Source organism: Dendrobates tinctorius, unplaced genomic scaffold, assembly GCF_039654945.1.
Source record: "Dendrobates tinctorius isolate UK_male_01 unplaced genomic scaffold, ASM3965494v1 ptg000093l, whole genome shotgun sequence".
NCBI classification, from domain to species: Eukaryota; Metazoa; Chordata; class Amphibia; order Anura; family Dendrobatidae; genus Dendrobates; species Dendrobates tinctorius.
In genome coordinates this window covers 8,918,063-8,933,087 of record NW_027361761.1, presented here as the reverse complement: position 1 = coordinate 8,933,087, position 15,025 = coordinate 8,918,063, and the positions used below count along the sequence as shown (strand labels likewise).

The following is a 15,025-nucleotide window of genomic DNA, read 5'->3' as shown; positions in this document are numbered from 1 at the left end:
TGCAACAGTGACTGTCAGAGGACAACCGCAGATGTGTTTAATACTCTCCTGTGTCAGTTATAATCATACACAGGTGTGCATTAAGATCAGGAGAGCAAAAAACAGGTTTCACATATGACACTGGTAACTCCCCCTTTCATTTAAAATTAGCTCTGGAGGCAGATTCTCATGGAGATCTATGTCTGGCCCATAGATCTTAGCAGCTAATTTAAAGGGAATCTGTCACCTATTTTTTCGCATATAAGATGCGGCCACAGCCATCATTCTGTAATGACCTGGCCTCCCACTTTACAGAAAAAATAGATAATATCCATCAAGAAATCTGCTCCCAACCACTAAGTGCTGTGACTCCCATCCCTTCCTGCATCTCCCCTGGCTCACTTTCCACATTTGATCCCATCACAGAAGAAGTCTCCAGACTCCTCTCCTTCTCGTCCGACTACATGCACTACCGACCCCATGCCCTCACATCTCCTCCAGTCTCTCTCTCCAGTCGTCACAACCCACCTAACTACAATCTTTAATCTCTCCCTCTCCTCGGGCATTTTCCCATCCTCCTTCAAACACGCCATTGTTACTCCATTACTAAAGAAACCTGCTCTCGACCCATCCTGCACAAACAACTACAGACCAGTCTCCAATCTCCCCTTCATCTCTAAACTTTTGGAATGCCTAGTTTTCTCCCGCCTTACCCGTTACCTCTCCATTCACTCCCTTCTAGACCCTTCACAGTCCGGCTTCCGCCCCCTACATTCGACTGAAACTGCACTCATCAAAGTGACCAATGACCTTCTGACAGCAAAACGTAATGGTCACCACTCTCTGCTCATTCTTCTTGACCTATCTGCAGCTTTCGATACTGTTGACCACCATCTCCTACTCTCTAGGCTCCAGTCACTAGGCATTAAGGGCACTGTTCTCTCCTGGTTCTCTTCCTATCTCTCTGACTGCTCCTTCAGTGTTTTGTTCTCTGGCTCCACGTCATCTCCTCTTCCTCTTGCTGTCGGGGTACCTCAGGGCTCAGTCCTTGGCCCCCTTCTCTTCTCTCTCTACACAGCCCCAATTGGACAGACCATCAGCAGATTTGGCTTTCAGTACCATCTTTATGCTGATGACATCTACAGAATGCTGTAGATAAGCCCCTGATGGCGGTGGCCGCATCTTATATGAAAAAAAAAATAGGTGACAGATTCCCTTTTAGAAAAATATGGATCTCTCTGGAATAAGACATCAGATTACAGATATCAAGGTATCATTTCACTCAACTTCCTATGACCTACATGCCCAAATAAATGGCATAGAATGGTTGATCCTACTGACAGATCTCTTTAAAGGGGTGGTCCATCCTCTCGAAAAATTGAAGAACAACCATGGATGGGGTGAAAATTTCAAAATGATTTATAGTCACATGTTATCAGCCCTGTACATCTAGAGCAGGCAGCTCCATTGGCAAAGCAATGGAGCTGAAAGTCATGAAGTCGCTGTTTGTCTGTCACTATACAGTGAATGGCAGCAGTCAGGTGACTAGAACAGAGCGTGTCAATGACTGTTTCTCTTATGTCACACAGTTTTAGTCACCTGTCCACTGCAGCCAATCAGTGTCCCTGTGTCAGAAATACGGTGATACTGGTACCTGGGCAGACCACCTGAGCTGCCTGCCCTGAATCTATGTGTGCAATGGCAGATGAGTATACATCATGTTATTATTCTCACCCCATTTGTGGGGCCTGTTTATATTTTAGTGAAGCTGGACACCATAATGTAAGGATATTTCTCTACTCCTTCAGTCCAGTATGCTATGTGGATTACAGCAATGGCGTCCATACTACAAGGGCAAAACATGCATCCACAATGGGGCCCATGGATAGATCTGACACTAATCACTGTCTGCAACCCATTTAACCACGGGAGAAAAGAACTTGTGGAGGCATCCACAGATCCTATGACCTTAGCAAACAAGAATGAGGGTAATTAACCAAACAGCGTAGGAAGGAGATGGAGTGATTGCAAGTTTTGTGATATTAGGAAAGACCATAATTATTCCCCATTTCCATGACTTCTACGTGCTCTACTGGACCAAACAAAGAGCTGGCTTACACCACGTGCCCATACCAGGAAGCGCCTGTCTTCATCCTGTTCATTTAGACACTGTTCACATGTTCAGGTTTAAATACATTAGATAGGGACTGCTTCAATAGGGGTTACCTTGACGCGGTGGAGCAGCTTGGTATCCCTTTTTTTTGCAAAAAAAAGTATCGACTAAATACCCTGTATTAATTATCATCTTTTTATCAGCACTTGCTGACTACTGGTATATGTTTTACTGCAGGATATTTCTGCACAATTGTCATTCTGTGCTCTTTGTTTGTGTTTGGACCAAACAATGGTAAAAAGTGTGGTCTATCATTTATTTAGGGTCCATTGTGCCATTACTATCATTATATTCAAGGAGGGGCTTTTATTTTTTTGCAGGGCAAAGTCCAAAAATGGAGGACGTTGCTTAAGAGAGAAGTTGGACAGACTCGGTCTAAACTTACCCGCAGGAAGGCGAAAAGCTGCTAACGTAACACTGTTGACGTCTTTAGTGGAAGGTAAGATTCCCTCCGTCTCCAACCCACAAGCCTTCGCAACTCAGATTCAGATTAACTATGCCATTCTCCAGGCCTCAAACAATTGTAAATCTTCGCCGTTGTTCAGAACTTTCAGATCTGAGGAATATATCCCACTCGTCTTTGATCATTTTATATGAAGTCACACAGTGGATGAGAAGATAAAGTACCTGGATTGGAGTTTTACGTTCCGTCAGAGTGGGATGAAAGTGTCTCCTCGCATACTGGGCATTACTAACCCTCTTCCTTTTATTCCCTTGAATGTTTGGAAGTGCTGATCAAATCGAGCAAGGTCTTTCTTCTAAGGTCTTAAGAGACCTTTCAAATACACTTCTAATAATTTCTCTTCATTATTCACTTGTCTCAGCCATCATGTGTATTCTCAGCCAAGAATGAGAAACTTTCCTGGAAATTGGGATTTCTATTGAAAAACTGAGCAATTTATAGATTTTCATTTTTTTTTAAGATTGGTAATCTTCTGGATTTAGCCCAAGAAAGTGTTTGATTATTCCTACATTTTGATTGGCTACCTTAAGATTTTAGTTTACTTTTTAGTTAATTATTCTTGGTTTGAAAGAGTTTATCTAATCACAGATGACCAAAAATGACTGAATCAATTCAATTTGAATTGAATTTCGGTTGAATTTTGCTGAATTCACAGGGATTTCGAAAAAAATTTGAGATTTGCTTTGCGCAAATTGTCTAAATTGGTCATCATCATTTTACACGTTGCAGAAGATTGCCGCAGCTATGAAAGGATTGTGGGCTTAGCCATGTGGGCTACCCCATAAAGACTTGCAGATATCATATCACATGATATAGCACAGCCAATCAGAAAGAACTACCAGAGCCACTATAAAAGCACAGGTTTGGAAAGCAGCAGTCATATTATAGTGAATCTGGATAGTGAGAATCACAGCTCATATCTAAGCCATAAAGACAGAGGAGAGAAAGCCAAAAAAACCATTAAAGAAACAAAGAAGCTTAGCGCGAGAGAATAATGCAGATTTAATTTATAGGGGGATAAATATAGAAGAATCACTTTTTTAGTTTCCATACATTTATCCATAGTCATACCGGTATATATTGAGATCAGTTTGACATTAATAAGGGTATATTAGCATTAAAGAAATTGGAAGGGGTTCAGTTGAGATCTAGGAGACGTTAAAGTGTCATACATGTAATTTGAGGGCAATTGGAGGCTTTGGAATACTTTCAATTCTTGGCAAATCGATTTGCTGCAAATTACATTTCCTAGGAAAGTTCCATGAAGTCATTTGAATTTCAAATATTCGCTGACCAAGAAGATATGTCATCCAGGAACCCAGCAAGCAGTTGATTTTGAGAGAAGATGAATGGTTAACCATGTTTTCCAGTGATGGCTTGAATCCACCGGAATGGATTTGGCTATGACCATGATGTCCTTACACTTGAATCAGCCTTATGGACAAGGACTGTCCTGATGAAACAACCCATTTAAGAGAAAATTACTCTTTCCCTGCCCCTAAGTAGCTCACAAACTCATCTTCCCGTCTCATACACTAGGACCAATTTCAAATAAAGCTAAGGAAACCTAAACAACATTGGTAATCAGAGGGTAACATGACTGCCTATACCAAGAAAGGGTGCGTAAAAATACGTAATATTCTTCATCAGCAGCACATAACCATATTCCACTACTTAAATGATTCATGCCTTAAAGTCTTATGTAAAAAGTAAAGTTTCACTGGTAATAATCATCGTAAATTGTTGGGTTGCTAGTTGAGGTTACAATACACATTAGCCGAAAATTGGCCGATGAATAAACAATCGTTGGGAGAATTGTTGGTTCACAAGATGGAACTATACTGATGAGCAATCGTTGGTGGAATCATTGGCTCACAAGATGCATTCTTTAGATTCCATTGGGCAATGGCACTGTTCCTTGCAGCCACTTGTTCGATGTCCAAGAAAAACCAAGACAATATTCATATGATTTTGCTAAGGGTAAGAAATGGTGGGCCAGCTTAAAGAACTATCATTGGTCGCCCAAAGGACCCATCCACATTTCGCTTTTGCGGTTTATTTCATGAAAAAAAATCTAAGGTACCCAATGGGATTTTCAATGAATAAGGATGCTCATTGATCATTCGCAGATCAAAACTAACAATTATTCACTTTTATCAATCCATCCGAAGATCACTACAGTCAAAATTGGTCATTTCCATCAAGTGTGATCCAATGTGTATGGCCATCTTTAGTTTGAGCAATCCATTATCTGACCTGATTAAACCATTTCTATCGTTCTGTTCTCAATAGGAGAGGCTCTACATTTAGCCCGAGATTTTGGATACACTTGTGAGACAGAGTTTCCGGCAAAGGCTGTGGGAGAACATCTGGCTAGACAGCACATGGAACAGAAAGAACAGACTGCAAGGAAAAAGATGATACTTGCCACAAAGTAAGTTCTCGGGGAGTTTGGTAAACTTTGTATTTTTTTTTTGCACTCATTTCACAAACTTTTTAGAACTTCCACCTTGTGAAGGACAGAGTGTTCTTGATTCTAAGACTTGATGCCTCATGAAACCACCCTCTTTCCACATACTGTATAACGGCACATGGATGTTCATAGAGGGGACTCGTTGCTCAAGAATGTCTCTGTGAGTCTGAGAATCGCTAAATTAGAGAAGCTCCCCTGAAAGATCTAGCCTGTTACTCTATTACATGGTCAGAAATGTATGTTACTGGTCTACAACTGACTCTGCCAGAAGAAGCTTTCTTTGGGGATCACATCAGATCTCCATGGATTAGAGAACCCCAAACCACAATGATTAGTTAAGCTTCTATTTTCATGCAAAACTGCCTTTAATAGACACGGAAAAGGACATTATTATATCTAGTCCAAAAGGCTACAAAATACAAAACTTTTACTTGTCCATTCAAGAAATATTGAGGCACAACTTAAGAATACTTACAGAATTTCTGTTGAGTCGATTTACACATGGATCTGATCATGGGATTCCAAATTAGCCAGATAGTTCAAGTGGAAGCTTAGTTCCTATGACTTACTGTGATGTGTTCCCAGACTTTTTTTTATACAGTGGGAATAGTGGATGAGGGCAGGTATTTCTCACCCAGATACCTTTCCTTTGTGGCCTAGTCTGGTCAGTATCGCACCTGGTTACTAATGAATAATGGGAGGTGGATATAAAAGGATGCCAGGTGGTTGTGTGAGTGTCTCAGCCTGGGAACACAGAGAGCCTGTGAGAGACACACGTGAGTGAAAGCAGTGCCCACTGCAACTGTGGTTTGGCTGGACGGGAGAAGCCCGCCAGTTGGTAGTTAGGTTGTACCTTGTTTAGTTAGTGCCGGACAGGCAAGGATTTGTTTTATGTTTTATTTCTTTATGCATTGCTTTCACCTTTAATGAACCTGACCCAGTGTCAGTTACACCCGAATCCCAGCTCTGCACCTGAGTTTCATGCTGAACGCACGTGACCTTTGACCCCAGCAAAGGCGATCCCGGAGTGTTTTATCACAGTATATATATAAAAATGGTAGCATCTTGCTAACAATGCCAATATTAGGTCAATATATTGACATTGAGTAGATAAAAACATTAGAAGGTGACTTAAGGGCCTGTCACACTAAGCAATATCGCTAGCAATATCGCTATAATGTCACTGGTTTTTGTGACGTTATAGCGATATTGCTAGCGATATCGCTATGTCTGATACTTACCTCCGACCGGCTCCCCCGCTGGTTATCGCTGATCGCGCGAGAACGTCCTGGACCGTTTCTCGTCGTCAGCTTCCTGCTGGGCTTCCTGTGGAGAGACGAGCGACGCGTGGACGCGGATGGGAGGACATCAGGATCGCCTCGTCTGACAGGTAAGTAGCGACCCCCGACCCCTGCGATGTCGCTGGTGAGATCTGCCTGTGTGGCAGCTCACTAGCGACCACTTAGCGATGCATCAGCGATCCTGACCGCGTCATATCGCTGGTACATCGCTAAGTGTGACAGTACCTTTTGGTGGATTCTTTTCTGTCTTCATCTTCTAGGTAAACTAACAGGTTCCAATCACACCTCAAAATTAAGCTCGAAAAGTTATGTTTATTCTATCATCAAGTTATACAACAGTTCTCTGCTTAGTGTATAATTTCTGGTAACCAAGTGGAATAACATTCACTTCCCTGGAAAATTATGACACATTATATGATTCTTCCTCGGGTTCCCATATGGATTCATTCCTTGATCCAGTAAGCAACTTTTTCTGTCCTTGGTGATGTAACTTAAAGGGAGCCTGAGAGCAGCATGATCTTGGGCCTGAGACCTTGATTCCAGTGTCAATTGCTGGTCTGCGTGCTGTCACAGTTTTCTCTGCTGCAGATTTAGCAGCTCTCTGACTGCTGAGCTCTGTATAACCCCACCCACACTTCTGATTGGCTGCTTTCTGTGTATACTGTAGGTTGACAGAAAATGGCCTATCAGTGCTGGGGGCGTGGTTACACAGAGGAGTTGACTAGGAGGCACGAGACACCTAGTCCTGTAGTGATAATCTCCTGCTGATAAAACACTGATTTTATTGAAACAGCAACACACAGCCCAGTAAGTGATACATCACTGGAATTGAGGTCTCAGCACCTATATCACGTTGTTCTCAGAGTGCATTGCAAAAGCCTGCTGATAGATTTCCTTTAATAGAGCCAGATTCAGCATTTATTCTGTCCAAAGTAAGCCTGTGGAATCTTTCAAGGGTGTGTTCAGTGTGGTAGCCCAATCTAAGAGCATTTAGATGATGAAACCTCTCCTTTTGATCTTAATGACAGCATGAGATACAGTAATCTATGTCTAGGGATACAATTTTAATCTCTGAAATTTTACTAGAAAAAAATGTGATAACTTACCGATCTGACACTGTTCCAGGTTATGGTCCCCCCCCAAGTCTTTGTATCTTCTGATAAATGATCACTTTCCACCTAGAAAAATAGCTATTACAACCAATCAATGGGTGGCTGCACGTGGAGTTGCAGTAGAAGAACAGAGATCGGAGGAGTGCGGGGGGTAGACCAGGGAGTATCAGAGTCAGCTATGGTTCCTCCTGAATAATCTCTGAACTGTAACACCAAACTCAGATCCTCCATGCAGAAGGTTCTGTGTGTTGAGGAACATATAGCAAGAACAATTTTGTCAAGTTCCATAGTTTGGTTGGAATCTCGTAAAATCTCCCTTCTGTTCCAGGGTTCCAGCAATCCCCCCGTTGTTTGCTGAGCTTACGTTATGATGTGACTGTTTCTATTAATTTTCATTATTTTTATGGCCTTTTTTTTAGGCAAATCTGCAAAGAATTTCAGGATCTACTCAGTCAAGACAGGTCGCCGCTGGGTTCCTCAAGACCAACTCCAATTCTAGACCTCGATATCCAGAGACACTTAACACATTTTAGGTATGTCACTTATTCTGTGACTTTAGTGGGTCTGTGATTATAAAGTCTGCAGAAACCTGATTACCACAATGATGTAGAGTGTTCCTCGGGTTCTAAGGGCTATCTCAACCATAACAACATAAAATAAGGCTTTGTGTCCACCCTTTCTGTAGATTCTACTGCAATCCTTCATTTTGATGGGCTGACGATTTCAAGAAAACTTTGGAACCAAATTTGACATAAATTTTCTTTCTGCATTTTCAGCTACGGTTCTTTGAAACGTACATAGCCTTGAACAGTTCAAGGAAAATTCTAGGATGATGTCTCTACTAGAGATGAGTGAGCCCCAACTGCAGACCCGTGTCTTGTGCTGAACTCTGAACATGGACTTCTCCTGGAAGTCCATTTTACAGTTCGGGAGTCCGGAAGGAGAGAGAGAAGATTTTCCAGTTCCAAAGTTCAGGTCACCATTGAATTCTATGGGGTTCGGATTCAAATTCGAGCACCCAAACCGAACTTCGGACTAAAGTTCGGTTGAACCCAATGAATCCAAACTTCCACGGGTCCGCTCATCTCTACTTCAATCAGCACAAACTTTTTAAACAAGGATTATGTATATCAAGGCAATCTCATCCAATTTTCATACATTTGTGAATCATCTACTTTTTTTTATTTAGTTTAGCCTTATACAATTCACCAAAAGGAAATTAAACTGTTTTACTTCTTCATGCTCCCCTCCTGTGCGTACATCAGCAAATGTTCTGAAGCTTTCGTTGACTAAAGATGAAAAAAAATTTCGAATTTCAAATTTACAGGCTTTACCGAATTTTTGTAAATAAAAAAAAAACAGCCTGTGTTCACGCATAGCACTGCTGTGCTATCACTCACTATCTATACAGTTTGTTCAGTGTTTTATGGCTTTTTTTTCTTTACCGCTATGGTCAAACAGTGTCACTATCGAGAGTCATCACAAAAGGGCTGCTGCCTTCCCTGCCTCTATTTTTTTACAGACTATGATAGTCCCTCCTTATTGTCTGTGCTATAACATGTGATATGATAGATGAAAATTATTAGAGGGAAGCCCACCAGGCCGTGCCTGTGGTCACGTGATCCTTCTGTGGCGGTTGCAATTTTCTGCAATGTGTAAAATGGTGTCGGCCAGTTTAGTCGATGAGCACAACGCAAATCAAAAGTTGTTCACATTTTTTCCGGCTTCAGTGAATTCTTAAAAAATTTATACAAATTTGAGTTGCATCAAATTGATCCTCTCATCTCTACTGTTGTCACCTTTGATTATATCTAGTCTTCAAACTTGAAATTGGACATTTTTGAAATATTTGTTTTTTAGGTCGATTTTTTTTATTAATTTCACTTTGAATTTTTACAATTTTTTTGTACAACATAGAAAAAAGATGTGTGTCTAATTCTGATATGTCTTATTGCTACATATTTATATATCTAAAATCAAATTGGCTCAATTCCTTTGTAACACATGGAACTTAAAATAGTCCGATAGTGAAAACTAAATTCACACCTAAACCAATCAGACCATTTATAGTAGGGCAGTCTTGTTTAGTAATTTTTACCAAGAAAACACATTGATGGCCTATTCTTGTGATCAGTTGGAATCATGAAATTAAAAGGGATCGTCTGTGCACAAAATATTGAGGGCCTCAACTCATCTGCCATTGATGACCTATCCATGGAAATAGGTTCTTAATATCAGAGAACTGTTCATACAGTAAAGAATCCATGACCTCACAACTCATACAGTGAAGGATTCATGATCTAACTGCTTGTACAGTAAGGAATCCATAGTCTCACTGCTCATACAGTAAGGAATCCATAGTCTCACTGCTGTTACAGTAAGAATCCATAGTCTCACTGCTCATACAGTAAAGAATCCATAGTCTCACTGCTCATACAGTAAAGAATCCATAGTCTCACTGCTCTTACAGTAAAGAATCCATAATCTCACAGCTCTTACATTAAGGAATCCATATTCTCATTGCTGCTACAGTAAGGAATCCATAATCTCACTGCTCTCACAGTAAAGAATCCATAGTCTCACTGCTCATACAGTGAGGAATCCATAGTCTCACTGCTGTTACAGTAAGGAATCCATAATCTCACTGCTCTTACATTAAGGAATCCATAGTCTCACTGCTCATACAGTAAGGAATCCATAGTCTCACTGCTCTCACAGTAAAGAATCCATAATCTCACTGCTCTTACATTAAGGAATCCATAGTCTCACTGCTCTTACATTAAGGAATCCATAGTCTCACTGCTGGTACAATAAGAATCCATAGTCTCACTGTTCATACAGTAAAGAATCCATAGTCTCACTGCTTGTACAGTAAGGAATCCATAATCTCACTGCTCTTACAGTCAGGAATCCATAGTCTCACTGCTCTTACATTAAGGAATCCATAGTCTCACTGCTGTTACAATAAGAATCCATAGTCTCACTGCTCATACAGTAAGGAATCCATAGTCTCACTGCTGTTACAGTAAGGAATCCATAATCTCACTGCTCTTACATTACGGAATCCATAGTCTCACTGCTCTTACATTAAGGAATCCATAGTCTCACTGCTGTTACAATAAGAATCCATAGTCTCACTGCTCATACAGTAAAGAATCCATAGTCTCACTGCTTGTGCAGTAAGGAATCCATAGTCTCACTGCTATTACAGTAAGGAATCCATAGTCTCACTGCTCTTACAGTAAGGAATCCATAGTCTCACTGCTCATACAATAAGAATCCATAGTCTCACCGCTCTAACAGTAAGGGATCCATTGCCTCACTACTCATACAATAAGAATCCATAGTCTCACTGCTCTTACAGTAAGGAATCCATAGTCTCACTGCTCTTAAAGTAATGAATCCATGGTATCACTACTCATACAATAAGAATCCATAGTCTCACCGCTCTAACAGTAAGGGATCCTTTGCCTCACTACTCATACAATAAGAATCCATAGTCTCACTGCTCTTACATTAAGGAACCCATAGTCTCCCTGCTCTTACATTAAGGAATCCATAGTCTCACTGCTCATAGAGTATAGAATTCATGGTCTTACAACTCATACAGTGAAGGATTCATAGTCTCACTGCTCATACAGTAAAGAATCCATGGTCTCACTGATTGTACAATGAAGAATTGATAGTTTCACTGCTCATACAGTAAAGAATACATGGTCTCCCTACTCATATAGTAAAGAATTCATAGTCTCACAGCTCATATACTAAAGAATCCATAGTCTCACCACTCATTCAGTAAAGAATCCATGATCTCACTGCTTGTACAGTAAAGAATCCATAGTCTCTCTACTCATACAGTAAAGAATCCATGATCTCACTATTCGTACAGTTAAGAATTCATAGCCTTATTATTCATGCAGTAAAGAATCCATGCTCTCACTGCTCATACAAAGAAGAATTCATAGTCTCACTGCTTAGAAATGAAAGAATCCATTGTCTCTCTGCTCATACAGTATAGAATTCATGGTCTCATAGCTCATACAGGAAAGAATCCGTGGTCTTTCTGCTCGTACTGTAAAAAATCCATAGTCTCATAGCTTGTACAATAAAGACTCTATTGCTTCACTACTTGTACAGAAAAGAATCCCGAAACTCACTGCTTGTACAGCGAACAATCCATAGTCTCAAAGCTTTTACAGTAAAGAATCCATAGTCTCACTACTCCTACAGTAAAAAAAATCACTGTCTGTAATGATGGTTGAACCTTTTTACTTTAGACGTAGAGATGCTCAATATTTTTTGCACAATCTCTTCGAAGAGCTGCGGCATTCTTGTGGACCCATGTTTAATATGATAGAGGGACTGTGGCCCAGTACTGCCGCTCAGCACCATACATTATGGCAATCACACCGTCATCGATCCCTTCTTTTTCCTAGAAAATGCCTTAAAACAGAGGCGCATAATAATAAGAATCGATCCAACAAATTCAGCACAGTGGAAAAAAAAAAAACTAAAAAAAATACGTAAAAACACTGAAAATGAACTAGAATTAAGTGTCACAGATATTCTGTGTAAGATCTGCTATTAATCTTATTTTTCTGAATAGAAACTGCGGACGGCACTGCTATTACCATATATCAGCTGATGGTATGCGTCTGGCAGCAGGCTGTCATCCAATGCTCCTGGGTGCTTGACCTCGCAGCGTTCAAATCATTGAATCCAAGTATAGGAAAGGTTGCACTCGACAGGATAAATATAGCTCCTTTATTGACACATATTTACATGTCAGGTCAGAGTGGTGTGGCAAGAGTGTTCACAAGCTGACAACGGCCGTTTCGCGCTGTTCAAGCGCTTCCACGGATCCGAAACAGCGCGAAACGGCCGTTGTCAGCTTGTGAACACTCTTGCCACACCACTCTGACCTGACATGTAAATATGTGTCAATAAATGAGCTATATTTTATCCTGTCGAGTGTGACCTTTCCTATACTTGGATTTAATCTTATTTTTCTTACTACTTCTTCTCATTGGCTGAAGGTTTTACATGAAAAATAGTAAGGAACCCCGATTAGACAAAATTATGAACCGGGAAATATTAAGCCTAGAAATAAAAGTGAAAAAAAAAAAGATAAATTAAAGATTCTAACACAGAGCCACAATTACGGAAAGCTGCTGGACCGCCTCTGTGGTTATGTAGGACAAAGGCTCTGATGAGTAATTCATTGTCAGTATGTATCCTTCACAGTAATCCACCTTCTGATTGAAACTTCTCAAGGTAAAAAATTTCCATTCTGACGCCCGGGGATTGCATGATTAGTCAAGAACATTCCAGCTTCATCCAGTCCACAGTTCAGAATTTTCGATACAAAAAGTAACGCAGCGCGCCAATGCCATTTTCAATTTCCATTTTTTTTTAAAAATAAAAAAATAAAAATTATGGATGGTATAAAAAAACATAATAAAGCATACATACATTAAAATAAAATATTCTGCGTAAAATGCGCTTTTCCTTGTAATACTTCTCGCGGTAGAATTACAGAACGTTCTTGAGAAATAAATTGATTTTTGACGCAATCTCATGTCACCACTTCAAGGCTATTAGTTTGTTTGTTTTACGTTTGTATTTATTTATTTTTTTTCCTGTTTGTGTGATATTTATTTGTAATTTTCTTTTATATGTTCCAGCTTGATCACTCACGGTTTCGGGACTCCGGCGATTTGCGCGGCTCTTAGCACCTTCCAAACCGTCCTAAGCGAGATGCTCAATTACTTGGAGAAGCACACGACAAATAAATCCGGAGGGGTATCGGAAAGCAGCCAAGGAAACAACAACAACTCGGAAAAGGGACCCTTGAGGAAATCGTCAGACGTCATCGTAAAAGACGCCAAGACCGAAAAGACGGACTAGCCGGGACGCATCACCTTCTGAGTTTTTTTTGCTGCTGACTATTATTTTTTTTTATATAAATAGTCTTAAAACTCTTTAGGTCGGACAATTTACATCGGACCAAATTCACAAAACTTCTGAACATTGTAAATTCCGTGAAATTTTTCACCTTTTTAGTTCATTTATAAATTCTCCCAAAAAAAATAAAAAAAATAATAATAATAATAATTATATATATATAAAGAAGCAATCGATGGCTATCACTACAAACTACCTACAAAAGAAGGAAAATGGGAAAATGTTTTGAGGTTTTTTTTGTTTGTTTTTTTTGCTTTTGGATTTTTTTTTTTCCACATTTTGCTTTTATTCAACGTGATCAGTTTTTTTTGGTATGAAAATAAAAGATGCAAAGCGCCATATTGAGATGACTTATAGAGGATAATAAAATTGAAAGCAATTAACTTTTACTATGTTTTATGCGTATTGTCTTGTGTTAAAGGAAAAAAAAAACGTTATTATTTGTAAAGACGTTCGGCAATTTCATCATCGGGAACGCTTTCGTTCCATTCGAAGAAAGTGTTTTCTGTCTAAAGTTAATGTGGTTTTTCGTAAAGTTTTAAAGGTTTATAATATTTTTTTTTTACATCATTTTACAATTTCTCGTAATAAAAAAAATGGAATTTAAAGTTTACCTTCAAAAGTTGGAACCAAGAGAGTCTAGGCGACTCATGAGCCTCTCCGGTGGGAAACATGGTAGTCAATATCACGTCATAGTGACGCGGAATGACCTGGTCATCTCGATACATTGGTGTCCTCGTTATCTTAGTTCTGCATTGTGTCCACGAGTCTAATTAAGAAACTTTTTAACCTCTTCATGTCATATGTTGTGTCCCTTCCTTTGACACTCTGAGCTAAGCACAAGCGATCGGATGATCGCAGCTTCAAGTCCCCTTCAAGTCCCCTAAGGGGGACTATTGAATTCAGTAAAAAGTCAAAAAAATGTTTTTTTATATGGAAAAAAATAATAAAAAAACCCATAAAAGTTCTTTTGCCCCATTAAAAGTAAAACAATTTAAAAAATAAAAATGCACATACCGTATTTTTCAGATTATAAGACACACTTTTTTTCCCCAAAATATGGGGGGAAAATGGGGGTGCGCCTTATAATTCGAATATACCTTACCGGCCGTGGTGGAGCAGGGTCCCAGGGTCGCTGCTGGAGTAGGCAAGAGTGGCGCATTGCTGCAGGCCACGGGCTGGGATGATGGGATGTTTGGAGGTGCGACACTGTGGGTGGTGGGTGTTCGTGGTGCGGGGACTCCGACGACATTTTGTGAAAGCCCAAGACCCCCCCATTTGCATGGTTTACATTGCGGTGGACTCCAGGAAAATGGCTGTCGGGGACAGCGCATGCACAGATGAAGATCTCGGCACCAAGATCTCGGGAGATGATCTCCATCCGTGCATGTGCCATCCCTGGTGGCCATTTTCCCGGAGTCCACCGCAATGTAAACCATGCAAATGTGGGGGTCTTGGGCTTTCACAAATGTCGGTGGAGCCCCCGCACATCCGAACACCCCTTTCTCCTAGTCTGAGGTCCGCAGCATCGCCCCACTCCTGCCTCCTCCAGCAGCGACC

General features: G+C 40.4%; 1 protein-coding gene across 1 annotated transcript in view; it reads left to right on the top strand.

The window, feature by feature from the left end:
- TFAP2D (transcription factor AP-2 delta) overlaps positions 1 to 13,859 on the top strand; it is a 68,774-nt gene extending 54,915 nt beyond the window's left edge. The window contains exons 5-8 of the mRNA XM_073586627.1: positions 2,473 to 2,591; positions 4,908 to 5,049; positions 7,921 to 8,034; positions 13,186 to 13,859. Of these exons, the coding sequence (XP_073442728.1) occupies positions 2,473 to 2,591; positions 4,908 to 5,049; positions 7,921 to 8,034; positions 13,186 to 13,408 (598 nt within the window). The 3' untranslated portion in view covers positions 13,409 to 13,859. The remainder of the gene's footprint in view (positions 1 to 2,472; positions 2,592 to 4,907; positions 5,050 to 7,920; positions 8,035 to 13,185) is intronic.
- Positions 13,860 to 15,025: the final 1,166 nt, after the last annotated feature.